This window comes from Microtus pennsylvanicus, chromosome X (assembly GCF_037038515.1).
Source record: "Microtus pennsylvanicus isolate mMicPen1 chromosome X, mMicPen1.hap1, whole genome shotgun sequence".
NCBI classification, from domain to species: domain Eukaryota; kingdom Metazoa; phylum Chordata; class Mammalia; order Rodentia; family Cricetidae; genus Microtus; species Microtus pennsylvanicus.
This window is the reverse complement of record NC_134601.1, coordinates 28954025-28976317: the sequence shown is the minus strand read 5'-3', so window position 1 is coordinate 28976317 and position 22293 is coordinate 28954025. Positions and strand designations below refer to the sequence as shown.

The 22293-nt window shown below is 41.9% G+C and overlaps 1 protein-coding gene across 1 annotated transcript; it reads right to left on the bottom strand.

Moving 5' to 3' along the window:
- Nucleotides 1-20276: 20276 nt before the first annotated feature.
- Bex4 (brain expressed X-linked 4) lies at nucleotides 20277-21761 on the bottom strand. The gene is made up of 3 exons (XM_075957355.1): nucleotides 21636-21761; nucleotides 21162-21235; nucleotides 20277-20880 (listed from the first exon to the last, which is right to left on the bottom strand). Exon 3 carries the CDS (start codon nucleotides 20873-20875, stop codon nucleotides 20510-20512), a length of 366 nt encoding a protein of 121 aa, XP_075813470.1. The 5' UTR covers nucleotides 20876-20880; nucleotides 21162-21235; nucleotides 21636-21761; the 3' UTR covers nucleotides 20277-20509.
- Nucleotides 21762-22293: the final 532 nt, after the last annotated feature.

The window sequence follows — 22293 nt, the reverse complement described above, 5'->3', positions numbered from 1 at the left end:
ATGGGAGTCATCGCAAAAGGGTAGAATGGGAGGCGGGAGAAAATGTATAGCTCAATAAAACAACAAAAAATATCAGGGAACAAATGGTTTATTCAGTGTACAGTTAATCACTGAGAAAAAACAGGGCAAGCATGCAAGTCAGGAACCTAGGGTCAGGAATTAATGCAGAGGCCCTGGAGGGCTTTCCAGGCTTGCTCTCCAGTATGATTTCTTATACTATCTAGGACAACCAACCCAGGAGTGGCACCTCCCACAGTGAGCTGGGCCCTCCCACATCCATCAAGAAAATGCCAAGAAAACGGGCTGTACATGCCAATCTAATGGAGGCTTTTCTTTAATTAGGCTTTTTCTCTTCCTAGCTGGTCCTAGCTTGTGTCAAGTGGGCATAAAAAACTAGCCAGAATAGCTTCTCTTGGGCATATAAATTTTTAAATATATTGAGAAGTTCAATCGGACAATGTGAGAGATATTATCAGTTTTAGTTTTCTTTTTTACTATATTTTATCTTGTCTGAATATCAGAATTATCAGAATAATGTAAATCACTTGGGAATACTTCTCTCTTCTGCTTTTTATTAATAAAATTTTCTAATGATAAATTTATCATCTCAGACTGGCAGTGATGGCACATGCCTGCACTTGGGAGGCAGAGACAGGCAGATCCCTGTGAGTTGAGGGCAACCTGGTCTACACAGTGAGTTCCAGTACAGCCAGGGCTACACAGAGAAAACGTGTCTTAAAAGAAAAAGAAATTAGTTCAAACAGCGTATTAAAATTTAAGTATTATTTCAATATTTAAAGTCAGAAATTTAACATTGGTTTCATCAGATCAAAACCAAACAACAACAACAAAACCATCATGAGGCTGATACCCTGTTTCATTGATATTTGTCACATGAAGCCAATTCTCAGTTTCCAGAAGCCACACTTCTTGTTTCATGATATTTTTAACTTGAAAAATGGTTGCTCATGTCGTCCCACTTTGAAAATCTCCTTTCTTCCATCTTATCTCTGGATCTAGAAAATGTCTCTACTGCTCCAAATAGGATTGAGCTGGCCTGAATAGTCCAAGGGAATCACCTCATCCAAAGATTTAAACTCTTCATTGGATATACATAAATTCCTTTTGCATACAGTGAAATGTATTCGCTCAACACAGCAATTCGATATGACTCTTCTGAAGATCCCTATTCTGCTACTAAATCTACTTTCTGGAAGAGACTGTGTTTGGTAAAATTTGATGTTTAAACCATCTGAGCCTGAGGTTTTGTTGCAGGGTAGACAGTAAACTATTTTGAAACATAGTTATATAGGGTTATTCAGATTATTCCATCTAGGGTGTTGTGAAACTGGACAATAGCGGCCTTCAAGTTAAATATATCTTTCCCTTTTATCACTCTATATTTCCATTGATTTCAAATGACTTTTTATTTCACTTGCTTCATTTTTCACATGTAAAAACTTCAGGAGAACTTAATGTTTATACTGTCTATTTCCATTAATAATTTTAACTTGTTTATCAAGAGTGGTGGCCTGCTCTCTGCTTGATCGCTGCCATCATGGACATGAGTTATGTACAACCCATCAAGCTCGCTAGGGTAACCAAAGTGCTGGGCAGGACCAGTTCGCATGGACAGTGCATGCAGGTATGTATGGAATTTATGGATGACACCATCTGCTTTATCATCTGAAATGTTAAAAGTCCCATTAGAGAGGGAGATGTGCTCACTCTGTTGGGAGTCAGAAAGGGAGGCTTAGAGGTTGTGCTGACATTCCTGCTGGGTCCTGAGTATCCACCACTTGGCCCATGATTACCTGCAACTATTAAATAAAACGTTTGTATTGTTTAAAAAGAAGAGTAGTGGCCCTTTTGAGCATTTTTCAAGTAGCTGATTTATATTTATATTTAGTTGGTAAAACATTTGTTGTGCAAATGTGAGGGCCTGAGTTTGATCCCCAGGATCCACAGAAAGCCAGTAGTGGTAGCATGTGTCTATAATCCCAGCATTACTATAGTGAAATACGAGTCAACAGCAGGAAAATTCTTAGAAGTCCACAGGCAAACAAATAAAAGGCAAAACACTGTGTTGTTTACATTTTCGCCTTCCATCATTCTTTCTTTCTTTCCTTCCTTCCTCCTTTCCTTTCTTCCTTCCTTCTTTCCTTCCCTCCTTTGTTTTGAGATAGAATTTCTCTGTAGAATATGTTCAAATATTTTAAATATTATGCCTGAAAGAATAGGTTTCTAATTTTTTTCCATATATAAAGTTAGTAAGCAAAGTAATGGATTTTGTTATGGCATCCTTATACACACTTTCTTCATATCCCCCCAACTGCTGCTCTCTGCTGCCAGCTTGTCCCTTGTTGTTGAAAGCACTCTTGTCAAAATAGTCTTCTTTCTGTTTTCATGTCACAATATCCCATATCAATCATTTAATATCTTTTCTTCCCCTTTTATGAACCAATTCTAACTGCATGATCTACACACAGAGATACACATACACACACATGCACATATACATGCACACATGTGCCAGCAACCTAAAGAAAACTTATTTATTTTTATTTATTTATGTATTTTGTTTTTGTTTTTCAAGCCAGGGTTTCTCTGTGTAACAACCCTGGCTGTCCTGGAACTAGCTCTTGTAGACCAGGCTGGCCTACAGAGGCACACCTGCCTGTGCCTCCCAAGTGCTGGGATTAAAGGCGTGTGCTACCACTGCCCAGCACTAAATGAATTTATAAAGAGCTTATTTTCCCAATCCTATATATAAGAACCCAGGGCAGTTAATACCTTGATTTTAGTCTTATGAGGCTTTAGAAAGATAATCAATCTCATTCAAAATACTGACCTATAGTACTATAAACGAGTTGTTTTTATAACTGTAAAAATGTGCTAAATATTAAATCACACACACATACATACACATCTAGTGATGGATCTTTAGTGAGTAAAACTCTTCAAAACATATTTTCCTATGTAATCATAACAAAACTGTTAAGATGATAAAATTAAGATTAAATTAACAACTGGGCATGCTGGCAAACACCTGTAATCTCAACACTTGAGAGCTCTAAAAGATCAGAAATTCAAGGCCTTTCTTGGCTACATAGTAATTATGAGAGCAGTATGGATTATGTGAGACACTATCTGAAATAAAAAAGCCAATAATTTTAAGAAAGAAAATTAATACTGGTACATTAAACTCCATCTAAACTCAGACCTGGACCCCAATAAGGTTTTATCAGTTATTTTAACCAGATCCTTTTATGAAGCAAAGGTCCAGTTGAGAATGACCTGTTGAATTTACTGGTCACATGTTCCTGTTATTCTATAGAATTGTTTGTTTTCTTTTGCTCTCATGCACTTAGAGTCATTTGTTTTCTATGATGTCATGTTGCAATTTTGTTTTTTACTTTTTGAGAATTTCATACAGAGTCTTTGGGATGTGTTCACTCATCTCCCCAAGCCTTCCCATTACCACCCTTTCAACTCTCCCATACTTTCCCATTCAACTTTGAGAAGACTTCTATTTTGACTAGCATCATTTTAATTTGCCTGACATTTTCTCTTAGACGGATTTAGTTTTGTTTTATTTTAATTTCTTTGTTTTTTCAGGACAGGGTTTCTTGGTAACTTTAGAGCCTGTCCTGGAACTAGCTCTTGTAGACCAGGCTGGCCTCAAACTCACAGAGATCTGCCTGCCTCTGCCTCCTGAGTGCTGGGATTAAAGACATGCACCACCACCCCCCGGCTGATGGATTTAGATTATACATATTTGGTATAACCATCATAATAGTGATCGTTATGGTTTAAGTAAAATGCTGCAGGTTCCCCGAGGGGCACAGTGGCAGAAATGCTGCAGGTCCCTAAGTTGCAGCAGTGGGCAGTGGGCCATGAAACTACACCGCAGGTCCCTGAGGAGTGGCAGGCAGTGGGTAGCAGGTTCCAAGTTCATGGTGGGCCATGAAGGCAGCCGAGTTCCAGGCAGGGAGCCCCTGAGTGGCCCATGGGCCACTAGGGGCAGTAAGTCTTAGGCATAGAGCCACATGGTGGGTAAGAGACCAAGACGGGTAGGCATGCCAAGCAAAGGAAGTGGGTATTTATTTAGTGGGTTATGGAGGGGTAAGGGAAAAGGGGAAATGGGGAAAGAACAGAGAGAGGGGGAGACAGAGAGAGAAAGAGAGAGAGAGAGAGAGAGAGAGAGAGAGAGAGAGAGAGAGAGAAAGGGGGTAGAGGAGACAAGCCGCAGCATGCAGGAAGAAAGATTTGTCTGTCTCAGTAGACAGGGGAGGGAACAGGCAGGCCTTGTCTCTTAAAGGGACAGGACAGACCATTACAGTGTTCTTGCAGTGATCTCTTTCCATCCTTTTGGGTGGCTCACAATTTGTGTTACTATTTACCATATCATTTTTTGTCACTTATTTAAGGTGGTGACTTCTATAGACAATTCAAGAACACCTTTCTCCTTGAAACTAATTATTTTATGGAACATTATTTTGAAGCAATTTAAATTACACTCTTGTATTCATTTACTTCAATAAAAACTCATATTTTCCTGTCTTAATTCAACAGTTTATGCTACATTTCATCAGTATTTATTTTGGTGTTCACTCTGTCTTCTATTTTTTTTTGATCCTGTTATGCTTCGTTATACAGCCTTTTGGTATGCCCCCAGCATTTGCTTGAGAGCTTTAATTTCTGGAACAGTGAGTCAGTCCAGGCTCACTATGTTCTCTTCCTATCTCACCCACACAATAAACATTTTAACCAAAGAGTCACCTTTCTTTTATTGAATAATGATATCTAAAGGACAAGATATGGGCAGTAAAAGCTTTTTTTGCTGCTGGGGTGTTATAGTTCTTCCAGTAGAGAGGATTAGGCAGTATTTATATGCCAATATAAGTTGGAGAATGCTCCCAAATTTAAAACCTTTCCAGTATCAACTCTGATGTCACAACTCTGATGACTCAATGAACAAAAGTTCTGTTTCATGTAGAAAGATGCTGGAAGCAATATATTTAATATATTTAATAACCTTCAAGCTATGTGAAATAAGTGAGGCTTTGTGTTTAAGATTGGTACTACTCACACAATATCTCTACATATACATAATTATTACCAAAGCTGAAGAAATGCAAAATCCAAAACATTTCTGGTCTTTTGAATAAATGATAATTAACCTTTCACACAGAAAAAGACATAGTTATTCACTGTGTATATATTTCCACAGATATACCTATATTTCCACCACTGTATACAGTGAAAACTATAACTTTGTATTGAAATCTCACTGCAATCTAAGGTCATATAGCATTTTAATTTTTCCTTTTCTGTATTTGTAACTCCATATGACAATGAGACCCTTGGTTCCCATTATCATTAAAATAGTTGTCTACTTGATCGATCTCTCTATATGTAAGCAACCTCTCCTTTGCCGTGGTTCCTGGCCTCCTGATCTGTTGAGAAGCCCCTCCCCATCTATCAGTCCCCAATCTACAATCAACCGTGGCAACCTAAGATGGCTGAGTTATGTACTCCATACTCGCCTCTTCTTCACATGACTGCTAAACATATGTCCTCCTCACATTTGCAATGGCCTTTTACATGCACAAGCTTTTATTTGCTTTGCTTTGTTTGTTCATTTTGAGACACTATGTAGCCTGACTTGGCACAGATTCCTTAGTTCTTCTACCCAAGGCTTTGGAGTACTGCAATTGCATGTGTGTACTGTCATATCCAGTTATCATTTGCCAGATTCTTAAGCTGCTCAGACCCTGAAATCTTGCTTTATTTTACCACACACCATTTCCATGTAGATACCCTGTTCAACCAACTAGAATTCATTTTTCCGCATTTGACTGTTTCCTGCTTAGGAGGTTCTTTAGAAATCTTAGATTCTGACACCCTACAACGAAACAATCCCAACATTGATGCCTTCCTAATTTTTGTCAGGTGTGCCTCGTTCTCTCCCCTCTTCTGATAAAGACTTGACTTCCCCATCTGATAGTCTATCTGAATTGTTCAGGAAGAAAAAGGAAAATAGGAACCAGGCAGTGGTGGTGCACGCCTTTAACCCCAACACTTGGGAGGCAGAGGCAGGGGATCTCTGTGAGTTTGCATGTCAGCCTGGTCTACAAAAGCTAGTTTCAGGACAGGCTCCAAAGCTACAGAGAAACCCTGTCTTGAAAAACAAAGCAAAACAAAAAAGAAAGAAAGAGACAAAACAAAAAAGAAAGAAAGAGAAAAGGAAAGATGAGAACGAAAGGAAAACAATGAAACAAAGCAAACAAGCAGTTATGCTTTACACAGGAACCATGTGACAGTATTTTTCAACTAAAAGTATAAATGTTAGGTTTAAATCAAACTCAAAAGCAGATTTAGCTTATGTGCTATCAAATTGCTCAGAAAATTGCTGTTAACAATAAAGCAATCACACCACCTTCATAGTCAACTGAGAACATTCTTTGTGAAATAACTCCACTAAATGATGCTAAGGCTGCTTCTCAATACATGGAAGCAGAGCAAGCAGCAAAGAAGTCAATAAAATCTATGTTCCTGACTGTGTGGGAAAACAAAAGGTATAATCATGAGACAGCAAATAGCTCCTCCCAAGCCTCTACAATTTCTGAAGGCATAATAATTCAACTCTATAGACGCCACTAAAACACAGTAAGAATGACCACCTACTTTAGCAAGTAAAGAGAGATAGGCACCCCAAACATAGATACAGGCAACAAAATAGCTCCTTTGCTAAAGGATACAAAAATAGATGAAGACTATATGTGCTGTGCACCAATGACAGAAATAAGGGGCATCAGTTCCTGCTGGTATGCTTTCTTAGGCTGTGCCACCAGGGCATCAAGGACAGAGAAAGATGGAATGAGCAGTAGGTGGAATTAGGAGAAAGAGAAAACCATTAAACGAATAGGGCAGAGGGAACTCTGGCTCGTAATACTCTCTATTTCTAGCCCTTACTGGCCCCACCATCCCATCCACATTATCTCTTCTCTCCATTGATGGGTGGCAGACTCTCTGATGTTTCTGAAGATCAAAAAAAAGGCCCAATGATACTGTGCAAGAGAGACCATTTGTGTTCTTCCCTCCCAATTTCCCTGACACAAACTCATTTCCCCATGAATTTATAAGTAGGATAAAATTTGAAAACCAAAATACAGCTGGGTGTTGCTGGCACATACCTTTAATCCCAGCACTTGGGAGACAGAGGCAAGCAGATTTCTGAATTTGAGGTGAGAGCAAGATCCAGGACAGCCAGGGCTTCATAGAGAAACCCTGTCTCAAAAAACAAACAAAAAGAGTGCCTTCCATGTAAGATGAATATCGAGCCTTTTGATATGTATGGAAGACAACACTTTACCTACTTTACTATTATTTTTAATCCAGATCCCAAAAGAGTTGCTGTCATTTGTAAAGGAGATAAAGCAATGAAAGAAGATCTTGCAAATAATTGGAATTGATGCTGATTCTGTCATCTGTAGACAATCATCCACTTCAAGACTACAAAAACATTTGCAAGACCAATATTTTTGAAGTTTCAAAGAAGATTTCTAGTAAGAAATATGGGTAATTCACGTGTATCCTTACTTGAAGTAGGAACAGAAATTTCTTCCTTCTTTCTTTCTTTTTTGTTTTTTTGAGACAGGGTTTCTCAGTAGCTATGGACCCTGTCCTAGAACTTGCTCTGTAGAGCAGGCTAGCCTAGAACTCACAGAAATCAGCCTGCCTCTGCCTCTGCGTCTTGAGTGATGGGATTAAAGGCATGCACTACCATTGCCCGGTGGGAGCAGAAATTTCTTACCTCAAACATTGGACAAAAGTTTCATGATTATTCAGGGTTCCTAGAACCTGACACCATCCTAGATATTTAATTATATAAACAGCTGCAGAGAAATCAAGGGGTTGGGTAGCCAGCTACTTTGCCATCTGAACGAAGAACGGTTGGAAAGAGCACAGACTCTGCATTTGGGAGTCTTCTCTCCCGAAAAAGATGTATGCATTCTTTTCAACACACAACAAAGACTAGAGAGGAAATAGAGCTATTTTAGTGCTATCATAGATCTTTATTGTGGTGGTCTTATGTAAGAGTAAGGGCATTTTTATAGAAATATCATGGAGATATATTACTAGACGCTTAATGGCTAAGAATCAAAAGTGATAAGCCCAAGCATATATATGCTTCCGTACATGCACACTTATTTTTGAGATAGGATTTTGTTGTTGTTTTGAGACAAGATTTCATTATACTGTCCAGGCAGGCCTCAGACTCTCTGTGTGACCTAGGCTGGCTTCAAATACTCAGTGAGTCTATTTCAGTCTCCCAAATACTAAGATTGCAAGTGCCACACCATACCCAGCTATGTTCTGCTTTTTCTGTATGTTTTGAGACATGGTCTTCCTTAGTAGTTCTGGTGGCCTGAAACTCACTATGTAGACCAGGTTAACCTTGAACTCATAGAGATCCTCCTGCCTCTGCCTTCAGAGTACTAGGATTATTGGATGCATACTTGACTTTAACTGCCCATTTCAAGAGAAAATGTATCTGTGAATAGCTGCAGATGCTACATAAGAGAATGTCAACTTTAGGGCCTGGTGCTGATGGTGCACACCTTTAATCCCAGCACTCGGAAGGCAGAGGCAGTCAGATCTCTGTGAGTTCGAGGACAGCCTGGTCTACAGTGAGTTCCAGGACAGTCTCCAAAGCCACAGAGAAACTCTGTCTCAAAAAACCAAAAAAAAAAAAAAGAAAAGAAAAGAAAAGAAAGAAAGAAAAAAAGAAGAAGAAAGAGAGAATGTCAACTTTAAATCAGTTTGCAGACTAGAAAATACCCATATTAGATAGTCAGAATCATATTTACCATGTAAGATTCTAGAATTTGTATAACTTTCACTTTATAACAGCACATAAAAGTCATGAGAAATATCCTAGATTTTGGCCAAAAGACAGGGAAAGAACAACTTCCAAGCAGTGTGTTTGAATATGCAGTAGAAATACAAGATTGTTATTGCATCCTACAAATTCTATTTCCCCCAACACATTTGCTACACTGGCAACCATGTGAGAATGGGTTCCGGGACTGTGGATAAGAAGCAAGAAGGAATGCAATGGAACTTTGTCAAGCATTTTCTCATGTCAGAGACATTGCCTTTGTTATTCCCTCTGCCGAAGAAGCTCTACCCTCAGCTCTCTGACTGCTTTCTCAATCGCCTCTTTCAGGCATTTCTTCTTTAAACTCCTCTGATTTCTGCAGTAAGAATATGAGTTCCCAAAAGAGCAGGATTTCATTTCATTTTTCTCAGTGTTGTAATTTCTAACACACAAGAGTGCACAAGGTATTAGTAGACACTATAATTTTAAGTTAATAAGCACAGCCAAATGTATAAATGTCCATGCAAACAATAGGGATGATGAGTGCAATTTTTCCAGCACAAGACTCTACTGCTTTATTCAGCTGCTTATCTCCTGATTTATCTGACATAAATAAAGTTGATGTACTACTAATTGTATATACATGCAAGAATCTAGAAACACACTGAAGGGAATGTTGGAGTATACCTATCATGAATTATGTACTCGCTTACTTCCTAAATGTCTGGAAACAAGACCAGAAGATGTTTATCTTCAAAAAGCGAGTATTTGAGTGTTGGTATTTCATCTGCATGTATGTATTCTATGTGCATGGAGTGCCCAAAGATGCCAAATGATGACTTAGAAGCTACTGGAAGCTGGGTGGTGGTGGCACACACCTTTAATCTCAGCACTTGGGAGGCAGAGGTAGAAAGATCTCTGTGAGTTTGAGGCCAGTCTGGTCTACAAGAGCTAGTTCCAGGACAGGCTCCAAAGCTACAGAGAAATCCTGTCTCAAAAAAACAAAAACAAACAAACAAAAAGAAGCTACTAGAATTGATGTTACTGATGTTTGTGAGCTGCTGTGTGGGTGTTAGGATTCCAATCCACATATTTTGGGAGGTCAGTGCCCCCAAGATGTTATTTTTTTTTTAGTTTCTCTTCCAGGCTGGTCTCAAAGTCACAGAGATCTGCCTGCCTCTGCCTCCTGAGTGCTGCTGGGATTAAAGGCATGCGCCACCACCGCCCAGCTCATCTTGTTGTTCTTAATAATCAACTGGTCAATGAACATAAAGCATAATTTGAAAAACCTTGTGATGGCTATTCTCCTCGGGCTGGAAATGCTGTAAGTGACTCTTGAAGTTCACATGGCCTTTTGCACTCAATAGTGATGCCAGAAGCTCAGGAAGGATAGAATGAGACGTTTAAAAGGAAGATCTATGATAGGGCCTCTCTTGGGTATATTCCCAAGAGTGGTATTGCTGGATCCAGAGGTAGGTTGATCCCGAATTTCCTGAGAAACCGAAACACTGCTTTCCAGAGTGGTTGCACAAGTTTGCATTCCCACCAGCAATGGGTGAGTGTACCCCTTTCTCCACAACCTCTCCAGCAAAGGCTATCATTGGTGTTTTTTACCCAAGAGAGGCCCTATTGTACAACAAAAGTATATGCTCAACTATGTTCATGGCAGCATTGTTTGTAATAGCCAGAACCTGGAAACAACCTAGATGCCCTTCAACGGAAGAATGGATGAAGAAAGTATGGAATATATACATATTAGAGTATTACTCAGCAGTAAAAAACAAGGACTTCTTGAATTTTGCATACAAATGGATGGAAATAGAAAACACTATCCTGAGTGAGGTAAGCCAGACCCAAAAAGAGGAACATGGGATGTACTCACTCATATTTGGTTTCTAGCCATAAATAAAGGACATTGAGCTTATAATTCATGTTCTTAGAGAAGCTAAATAAGAAGGTGAAACCAAAGACAAACACATAGGCATCCTCATGAATATTAACCTTCATCAGGCGATGAAAGGAGACAGAGACAGAGACCCACATTGGAGTACCGGACAGAAATCTCAAGGTCCAAATCAGGAGCAGAAGGAGACGGAGCACGAGCAAGGAACTCAGGACCGCGAGGGGTACACCCACACACTGAGACAATGGGGATGTTCTATCGGGAACTCACCAAGGCCAGCTGGTCTGGGTCTGAAAAAGCATGGGATAAATCCGGACTAGCTGAACATAGCGGACAATGAAGACTACTGAGAACTCAAGAACAATGGCAGTGGGTTTTTGATCCTACTGCATGTACTGGCTTTGGGGGAGCCTAGGCAGTTTGGATGCTCACCTTACTAGACCTGGATGGAGGTGGGCGGTCCTTGGGCTTCCCACAGGTCAGGGAACCCTGATTGCTCTTCGAGCAGATGAGGGAGGGGGACTTGATCGGGGGAGGGGGAGGGAAATGGGAGGCGGTTGCGGGGAGGAGGCAGAAATCCTTAATAAATAAATAAAAGGAAGATCTAGTTATTTTAATCTGTATCAGAAAAGTCACAGTAGACAGAATAGTCCTAGATGGGATAATTCTGTCTTTTGCTAACTGGTGCTATAATTCTCTGGCAGAAACAAGATGCATGTTGGCTAAATTCTGCTCAGTTTTTCTTCTGGATTCGTGCTCATGAGTTGCTTTTTCCAGGCTGCATTACACTTGTGAACTGTGAGCAAAACTGGTTACCAGTTTCATATCTCCCACACGAATCTCCATCATCGTCCCTCAAAGGCCATCTTTATCCTCTAGGTTCCAGTTGCATATAAACAAAAAAAAATCTTGATAGTTAGATGTTAAAAATGTTGGGGCTTCTTGTCTCTTTGGTCATCAAAGGATTGTATGAAGCATTGAACAAAACCATAGCGGAGTCATCCTTATAATTTTATTCCATTCAATCTCTATGACTGCAAAAAGTTTTAGAGAAGTTAGCCTATTTTGGCATGTACTTGTTATTAGTAAAGAGATGGATAGGTTGACCACTGATTTCTTATTTGACTCGAGTTATTGAAAACTCCTAGTTCTGGAAAATAAAGGCCAGATATGAGCCACTAGTTGTTAGTGTAGATTCTCTCTTAATTTTAAAATCTGAATAATTTTCAAATTATGTTCATAGTCCTTTGATGAAAGCCCTTACAGTAACACAAAAATCAAGAACTGTGAAAGTTTTCCCCACACTGATAACCCAAGTTAAATGTTATGGGCTCCAAATGATAAATGCAAAACCCAAGTCACAGAAAATTACCCAAGAGCATACACCCAGAAACATAATACCTGGGAATCTAGCTTATATTCTCAACTCTTAGATAAGACTGGGTTACACAATCCTTGCTGTGTCATGCTCACACTCTGCCATGCATAAGTTGGGTTTCATTCAATAACATTTCTTTTTTTTTTTTTTTTTGGTTTTTCGAGACAGGGTTTCTCTGTGGCTTTTGGAGCCTGTCCTGGAACTAGCTCGTGTAGACCAGGCTGGTCTCGAACTCACAGAGATCCGCCTACCTCTGCCTCCCGAGTGCTGGGATTAAAGGCGTGCGCCACCATCGCCCGGCTCAATAACATTTCTTAATACAATGGGATGTTGGAAATTACTGCCTGGTTCTAGGCGATGCACTAGTTGGCTGATCCTCCAATCAGCATAACATAGGACAAGAAGACAATCTGTTGAATTGCTCAGCTTTGCTTTTTGATTTGACAAATAAATTTTATCATGCATCAAAAGACATGTATTTGTGTATATGTGGTATGTGTGTGGGATCTGTGTTTGGATGTGTGTATGTGGTGTGTGCATGCAAATGTGCTGGTGTGTGCTCACTCAAATGAGTACATATGGAGGTCAGGGGAGGACAGGAAGATATTGGATATCTTCATCACCCTCTGACTTACTCCTGTGAGACAACATCTTTCACTGAACTGGAAGGTTGGCCTGTAGGCTGAGCCAGTGACCTCCCAAGATCTGCCTGCCTCCACCTCCCAGTGCAGGGCTATAGTAGAGTGTGCAGCCCTGCCTGGCTTTTTTTGTGGCGGCTGGGGATTCAAATTCAGGTTATGCTTTCACAGCAAGCCCTCTTACCCACTGAGCCACCTCTCTCGTTCATTATCTCTCGTTCTCTCTCTCTTTCTCTCTCTCTCTCTCTCTCTGTTTTTTTTTTCTAGAAAGAGTTTCTCTGTCTCCTTTTAGACCAGGCCGGCCTCGAACTCACAGAGATTCACCTGCCTGTGCCTCCCAAATGCTGAGATTAAAGGTGTGTGCCACCACTGCCTGGAAATTGAGCCATCTCTTGTTTATTTTTGTTTATCTATTTATTTATTTTGGTTTTATGAGACAGGGTTTCTCTGTAGCTTTGGAGCCTGTCCTGGAACTAGCCTTGTAAACCAGGTTGGGCTCAAACTCACAGAGATCCGCCTGCCTCTGCCTCCCGAGTGCTGGGATTAAAGGCATACACCAGCACTACCCAGCTGGCATCTCTTGTTTATATATGAAAGGCTTTACAGTCACGCATGGTGGCCCACACATTTAATCCCAGCACTCTGGAAGCAGAGGCAAGTGGGTCTCTAAATTCGAAGTCAGCCTTGTCTACAAAGCTAGTCCCAAGACTGCTAGGGCTGTTAGAGAAACTCTGTCTCAAAACAACAATTAAGAGGCAATAGACATTTTTAATTAATTTATTTTGTGTGTTGGGGAGGAGGATGCACATGCCTTGGTACAGTGTGGAGGCCAGAGGACAGCTCATGGTGGTCGATTGTCCCCTTCCACTATGCGGACAACAGGGATAGATTTCAGGTCTTCAAGCTTGGTGGCCGGTGCCTTTACCTGCTGAGCCATCTCCCAGACCCCAAAAGACTTTTTATACATAAATTGGCCTGTGGTGCACACTCCACTTGTTATTTATTTTTAATTATTGTGAGAGAGAGAAGCAAACTGGTATTTTTGCATGTTTGTTTTGTTTCCAGACAGGGTTTCTCTGTGTAATCCTGCCTGTCCTGGAATTTGCCCTGTCCAGAGATCTGCCTGTTTCTGTCTCCCAATTGCTGTGATTAAAGGCGTGGGACTTCACCACCAGGCCAATGAACTGTTTTATATATACTAAGTTGTTCTTCTGGCTATCAATAAAATGCCCCTTTGGCATGTTAGTTTTAATTATAGACATAAAAGATAATTCACATAAAGATCACCCTGTGAAGATGTATACTTCAGTCAGTTCCAGTGTATTTACAAAATTTGACCACACAACTATGTAATTTCAGAATATTTTCATTACCCCAAGAAGAAACTTTATTCTTATTAGTAGTCATTCTTCATACCTGTTCCTCTCAGCCACTAGCTACCACTCATTTGCCCATCATAGCGGACCTGTCTGTGCTACGCATTCTAGAGACACAGAATCCTACAGTTGCGTAGCCTTTTTTGTCTGACTTTCTCCCTTAACATAATACTGACAAGACCAGGTGGTTGTGATGCATGCTTTTAATCCCAGCACTCGGGAGGCAGAGGTAGGTGGATCTCTGTGAGTTAGTTTTGAGACCAGTCTGGTCTACAAAGCAAGTTCCAGGACTGGCTCCATGGCTACTGAGAAACACTGTTTCAAAAAACCAAAAAAAAAAATTATTCATAAAGTACTGTGTGTTTTTGGAAGGGCCTTCTATAGCAACTGTACGAATTCATGTTCTCAGCAGCAAAGTATGATGGTTGCCCAACTCCACGTTCTCATTCACAGTTATTAGTGCTTGCTGTAGTTTTATTTAATTTTGAGCCTCTGGTTTACCACGTAGTCCAGGAAGGCCTCCTCCATCTCACAGACAGTTCTGTTTCTGTCTCCTGGAAACTGTGGTTACAAACTTGCATCTTGGCATCACACTTGCCTAACTGCTCTTTCTTTGCTTGTTTGACTTTTCCAAAGCTATTGCTCATCTTGTTTGATTGCACTAAACTCTGTCATTCACTTGGAAATGGTTAGGTCAATGCTCCAGGGTGCTTCATGTTTCATATTGTTAATCAACGAAAAGAGGTATCCTCAGTAATTGTGTCCCCATGCTTTTCAAATGCAATTCCTAGTTCCTGATAATCTTCTCACACTTCCCTTGGTAACGGAGCTGAGCAAGCCATTCTCATGAAGCCATACTCATCTAATAATGATTATTATGGGAACTTTTTAAAAAGAGAAAAAAAATGTATGAAAACCTCATAGAGATTTCAGGGGCCATCTTTTGACCTTGAGTACTGTAAAAACAAGACGTTTACCTTTGAGTTTTATACATACAAAACACTATTTGGAGAGTATATGAATGATTATGTCAAATTAGGTTCGAATTACCTAATGAATTCCAGCGATGTATTAGGCTACAATGCTAAACTGGAAACATCAAAAATTAGTAATAGCTCCGGTGTGGTGGTATGCGCCTTTAATCCCAGCACTTGAGAGGGACAAACAGGTGGATCTTTATGAGTCTGTGTGAGCTCCAGTGCAGCCAGAGCTACATAGGGAGACCTTGTCCAAAAAAGAAAGAAATGCTATATATTTTTATCACTGATCTGTACTTCAGAACAATCCCAGAAAAATTTTTGTAAATTCCTAACTATAAAATTTATATGAAAATTTAAGAAACCTAAAGTTCCAAGAAATTTTAATACCAAAAACAAAGTAACAAGCCCTTCCCTACCCAATCTTCAGAGTGACGGTAAGGCTACAATAATTAAGATAGGAAATACAGAGAGAGGTCTCCACACATAAACACTGGGCTTTAGACAAATGTGTGCTCTCAGTGAAAACAGACAAGTCTTTTCAACAAACAACGCCCTGTCAATTGGATAGTCACATGTCACAAAATGAATAACAGACTTTACAACAGGTTATACACAAAAACAAACTTGAAATAGCTCGTACACCGAAATGACGCCTAATAGTATAAAGCAATTAGAAGCACATAATTATAGAGGAAAAAAAGAAAGCAGTGAAAAAGACTTTTGTAAATGTTCTTTTAAGTACTGAACAAACCACATTTGAATCCAAACACTGATTCTTTTTTTTTCTTCCAAAATCTCTGCTCTCATGCCTGTCCTTTTCACCGCCCTAGTGAAGGGGCTTCTGTTTCCCTTCCCTGATGTAATCATGTTCTCATTAGTCCACATTCCTAACTTTAAAAAAAGAACAGGTTAAGTGGGGGTGAAACAGGATTGCTGATTGGTGAGACAGGCTCAAGTGCTGGTTTTCAAAAGCACTAAAGGAACATTAACGAACTTCAATCTGCAAGCCTTTGTTAATTGCCCATAGCTTATCACTGTGCATTTTCTGGCCAGGCTATCATCTCTTTCCTCTAGGCAAATGAGAGATGATTACAGCTCCAAAACGATGTCGGCAGGGAGGTAAACATGTTTGGAGTCATCAAGGAGCAAGTTTGATGACTAAAGAGTACGAACAACAAGCACTGATTGTGTACAAGTGTGCATGATCGTTCGGTCACACCTATTGGCAATCAGCAAATGCTGGAAAACTTTGCAAAAACTGCTCTTGTGTAGCCAGTGGAGTGAGAAGACAAGCAAAGCCCCCTTGCTTGGGAATTGGTAAGACGAAGGCTGTGGACACAGCTCTTCCACAAACTGGCTGTGCGGTCATAGGTAATTCGTATTCCTGGCTAGTTTCCTTATCTGTGACATCAAAGTTTGAACTGATTAAACGTCTCTGAAAGACCTAAAGCACAGAGAAACCACTTGAAGATTCCAGGCAAAGGCTCTCTAAAGAGGACATCAACAATTTAGTAATACGAATGGGACTGCATTGAATTAGTTTCTGTGCTGTAAAAGAAACAACAGAGGCCAGAAAAAACCAAGTAGCAAGTATAATTAGTGTCCAGAACATACAAAGAGCTAAACACAAAAGTTGCTGGACTTGGCAGCAGAGTCCTGTAACACCCAGTACTTCTGAGGCTGAAGTAGGAGGATACTAAGTTCAAGCCTTATTTGGGCTACAGAGTGAATTCAATGCCACCCTGGGAAGCTTAGTGATAACCTGTCTCAAAATTAAAAATAGAATGAGGTCTGGAGATCTAGTTTGCCAGTAAAGCACTTATGCAATATGCACAAGACCCTACGCTCCATTTTCTTTGTGTCTCTCTCTTTCTCCTCTCCCCTCTCTCACGCTAACAATAAAAAAGAAACAAGAAAGTAGAAGGGTTATTTGGGGTCAAGAAAGGAACAGTATGAAGTGGGAAGGGATGAGAGATAAGTATGTGTGATATACATGTATGAAACCCATTACTTGTAAAATAAATATACACTAATAAAAATAAACCCTTCTGTGCTCTAGTTAGAATTCTTTGAAGTACTGGGGAGTGGAGTCAAGGACTCATGCATGCTAGAAAGTGCTATACTACTAAGCTATATTCTCAGCCCTTAGAAATACACTTTAAGGGGCTGGGGAAATGGGCCAGTACTTAAAGAGTACTTGCAGCTTTTGCAGAAGTCCTGGGTTCAATTTCCAGCACCCACATGTGGCCCACAACCATTTGAAACTTCAGCGCCCTCACAAGCACCAGACACATACCCAGTGCACATCCATATGTGCAGGCAAGAAACTCACACATATATTTAAGAAAACTTCTTTGGGTTCACCTTCTTATTTAGCTTCTCTAGGATCACGAATTATAGGATCAATGTCCTTTATTTATGGCTAGAAACCAAATATGAGTGAGTACATCCCATGTTCCTCTTTTTGGGTCTGGCTTACCTCACTCAGGACTCAGGATAGTGTTTTCTATTTCCGTCCATTTGCATGCAAAATTCAAGAAGTCATTGTTTTTTACTGCTGAGTAGTACTCTAATATGTATATATTCCATACTTTCTTAATCTATTCTTCCATTGAAGGGCATCTAGGTTGTTTCCAGGTTCTGGCTATTAGAAGGTAAACCCAAAGAAAAACGTATAGTCATCCTTCTGAATATTAACCTTCATCAGGCAATGAAAGGAGACAGAGACAGAGACCTACATTGGAGCACCAGACTGAAATCTCAAGGTACAAATCAGAAGGAGAGAGCACCGGACTCGCTGAACATAGCAGACAATGAGGACTGCTGAAAACTCAAGAACAATGGGTTTTTGATCCTACTGCACTTACTGGCTTTGGGGGAGCCTAGGCAGTTTGGATGCTCACCTTAGGAGACCTGGATAGAGGTGGGTGGTCCTTGGACTTCCCACAGGGCAGGGAACCCTGATTGCTCTTTGGGCTGATGAGGGAGGGGGAGTTGACTGGGAGAGGGGGAGGGAATTGGGAGGCAGTGGCAGGGAGGAGGCAGAAATCTTTAATAAATAAATAGATAACAAAAAAAGTAAAAAAAAAAAAAACTTCTAAAAATTTCAAAAGAGCCAGGTGGTAGTGGCACATGCCTTTAATACCAGCACTTGAGAAGCAAAGGCAGGCGGATCTTTGTGATCTCAAGGCCAGCCTGGTCTACCAGGTGGACTTAGCCTGGGACATTTGTATGGCACCCTCTCTCTGAGACACATAATTTTTTTTTTAGTTTTGTGAGACAGGGTTTCTCTGTAGCTTTGGAGCCTGTCCTGGAACTAACTCTTGTAGACCAGGCTGGCCTCGAACTCACAGAGATTCCAGTGAGTGTTCCAGGACAGGATCCAAAGCTAGAGAAACCTTCTCTCCAAAATAAATAAATAAATAAAAATAAAAAGAAACACATTTTAAGGGTCTTTTTCTGCAGAAAAAAACTGTTTGTCCAAACAATTATTTACACTAATGGGAGATAGTCTTCAGTTTTTGATATTGGAAGGTAACCCCAGCCAGGGCTTTAGACACCAGATAGGAGTGCTCTACAACTAAATAAAACTTCAAACATGGAGGTGGGGGTTCCTTGGACTTCCCACAGGACAGGGAACCCTGATTGCTTTTCGGGCTGGGGGGAGACTTAATTGGGGGAGGGGGAGGGAAATGGGAGGCGGTGGCGGGGAAGAGACAGAAATCTTTAATAAATAAATAAATTAAAAAAAAGAAAGTTGTAACTATAAAAAAAATAAAATAAAATAAAAATGAAAAAAAAAAAACTTCAAACATCCAGACTCTGATTTTAACGGCTACCCGCCCCCCCCAACCCCCCCAGACAGGGTTCCTCTGTGTAGCCTTGGCTGTCCTGGAACTGACTCTGTAGACCAGGCTGGCCACAAACACCTGGCTTTAACTGCTTTTTATGATGTATAAACTTTCTTCATGAGACAAAATGGGTGATAATTCATATTTTAAATAGTAATAGACTGAAGGGCCTAAGATTTTATTAAAAATTTTAAAATATTAGAGTATCTCCCTCCTTCCTGCCTTCTCTCCAACCCTTCCTTCCCAAATTGATAGCCTCTTTTTTGATTATTATAGTAATAAATTTTATGTCCCAGTGTTCTATTAACGTGTTTGTTGGAGATATCAGAGGTACGTAGCTTCAGCTTTGTTAATTCTTTGAATTTCCTCAGCTTGTGTCAATTACAAATTAAATATTCTGCATCTCAGGTGGGCAGTGGTGGTGCACACCTTTAATCCCAGCACTCAGGAGGCAGAGGCAGGCGGATCTCTGTGAGCTCGAGGCCAGCCTGGTCTACACGAGCTAGTTCCAGGACAGGAACCAAAAGCTACAGAGAAACCCTGCCTCGAAAAAACTAAAAAAGAAATTATGTGTCTCAAAGAAAGGGTGCCATACAAATGTCCCAGCTAAGTCCACCTGGTAAGATCAACAGCATAGGGGCAGCCTGGGGAGCCGGCTTCTCGCAGCTCCATGGCTACCATGTATAAACAGAATTATCCGACTGTACATGTTGTAGTAAGGAGAAAAGTGAGGTCTGAGATGTTGTAAAGTGGTGATAGGGTGAAGAACTAGAGGTCACTCAAGATGGAGATTTTCTTTAGCCACACTTGGGCTCACAGTGACTACTCCAGTTGGTCATAATCCCTACTGGTTTTTTTTTTGTTTGTTTTTCAAGACAGGGTTTCTCTGTAGCTTTGGAGCCTGTCCTGGAACTCAGAGATCTCCCAGCCTCTGTCTCCTGAGTGTTGGGATTAAAGGTGTGCGTCACTACCGCCCAGCAAAAACAACCAGCCAAAAAACAAAACAAAAAACAAAAATAAAACAAAACGAACCCTCTTCCCAAGGTATTTCCATAATGATACTAGGCACACACTCTTTGGAAACCTCTACAAATACATTGCTGGAGGTACAGCTTTTCCTTACCGGTTAATTGGAAACATGATAAAAAATAATAAAAAGAAAAGAATTGCCAGTGACAATAGATTTAAGTCCAAGTAGCTGGCGGAGTTAAGACACTATGAAGGAAATTTAACGACCAGGGTAAAAGAATACGACTCATCATACACTGCCTTTTAAATTGCTTTATTAGTTCAATTGATGAAAAAAGATTTCCTTCTAAACCGCATTAAATTGTCATGCTGATAGGAATGTTTAGAATTAGATGCAACAATAAAACATGTTTACGTAGATAGAAACAGTTAGGTGAAAACACCGAAAGTTTACAGAAAAAGTACCTCACTAAATACCAGCTTGTAAAACAGAGGCCACTTTAATAGCTCAGTGAAAAACTCCTATTTTAAGGTATGAGGCAAAAGTCATAGTGATTGTCAGGTTCCGGTGTTTGGAAACGCCCGTAAGGCCTCATCTGTTGCTCCCTAGTCTTTCTCTTGATTTCTATCACCTGCCCTACAAACTTCCCAGCATCCTCTCCCCCATCCTTGTGCTCAACACGTCTATTTGGTATGGCCCATCGAAAATTAGGCACAAGTCGCCTGACTAGTCCCATTCTGGCATTTCCCCCGGGCTTCTTGTTTTTAACCTCTTCCAAGAGCTGCAATTCTTCTTCTTCTTCACGTTGCTTGGAGGCCTTCCTTCCTGCGTGGTCTTTTTCATCGTTCTGCACAGCCAGATCTTTTAAGACCTGTTGCTCTTTGGACGCCATGATTCCTAGGAAACAAGACATAGATAGGACTGCTTTCTCCGCAGACTGATCAGCTCATAGAACACAGGCTCAGGCGTGGGCCTGAACCCCCCACCCCCACCCCAGAAGTCCAGTATTTCCCCTGCGAACCCATTTCCGAGGCTCCAGCACTAACAAAAATAGAGGACGGGAATGAAAGAAGAGGATAAAAAGTAGAGGAAAAAGTTGGGCTCTGGGATGTCGGACTCAGCTTTGCCCAGGTCCCCTTTCCCCCCTCTCGGGCCTCCAGGCCTGTCCCAGCACCCACCTGGGCCTATCTTTGCCTTCTCCTGGGGGGCGATGCTCACCACCAGGTGCGCTGCAAAGCTGGACTCCTGGGACCTGCGAACGAACCAGGCAGGAGGGGGGTCGGTGATGGGATCGGGGGGGGGGGGGGGCGGAGGGAGGGGAGAAGGAAGGACCCGCGGGGCCTCCCTGGGTACCCCCGCCCCAGCCCAGGTTCTTCCCGCCGCCCCGGCCACCCCGGCCCCGCCTCGCCCCGCCGACCAGCCCTGGGCACCGGAGCTGCAGGGGAGCCGGCCGGGGGCTGGGGAAGCAGTCGCGGGGCGCAGGCTCCTGCTCCCCGAGGGTCTCGGCCCGGGCCCGCCCCCGTCAGGCCGGCCGCGCCGCTGCGCGCACAGGAAGGGCCACCTGCTGCCTCGGCCTGCGCTGCGACAGCGGGGCCAGGGGTCGCCGCGCCCCAACGACGGGCTCCGCAGGCCCGGGCCGCCGCCTCCCTCACCTGCTCCTCCTGCTCCTGCTGTCCGCGCTGTCGGGACCCGCGCTCTGCGCCAGCAGCTGCGAGACCGGGAACAGGTGCCTGGCCGGGATGGCGGGCTGGACGGAGTGAGCCAGGGCAGGTCCAGAGACCAGGAGAGGGGTGTGAGCCTGCGTGGGCGGGTCACGTGATCCGCGTCACAGGCCAAGCTCCGCCCCGGCCCCGCCCCTCCTCCTGCCCTGAGGGTCTTGCCTGGCAAAGTCCAGGCCCACTCCTCACCTGCTGGTCACTCTGACGTCTTCAGCCTGGGCCCCAGCACTCTGGACCCTGGGGCATTTCTTTGTCTGATAGAGATAGGCAGTGTGTGCTCCAAGGGCTGTTAGCCATTCCCTCTTGTCTGTTTTCAGGATGCCCCTCTGGGGTGCCCTCTCTGTTCCAAAACCTGGATTCTTGTCTCAGAATTCAAATGGAGGTAAGGGCTGGTGAGATAGCTCAGTGGTTAAAGTGCCTATTGGGCAAGCGTGAGCATCCCCAGAACTCGAGTAAATACAAAACACGTGTAAACGTCTTCTGGAAAGCCGGTAATTCCAACTTCAGAAGGTGGAGAGGGATCCCGAGAGCAAGCTTGCTAGCTAGAGTTTTGGGAGCTCTGGCTTTGACAGAAACACCCTACCTCAATGAA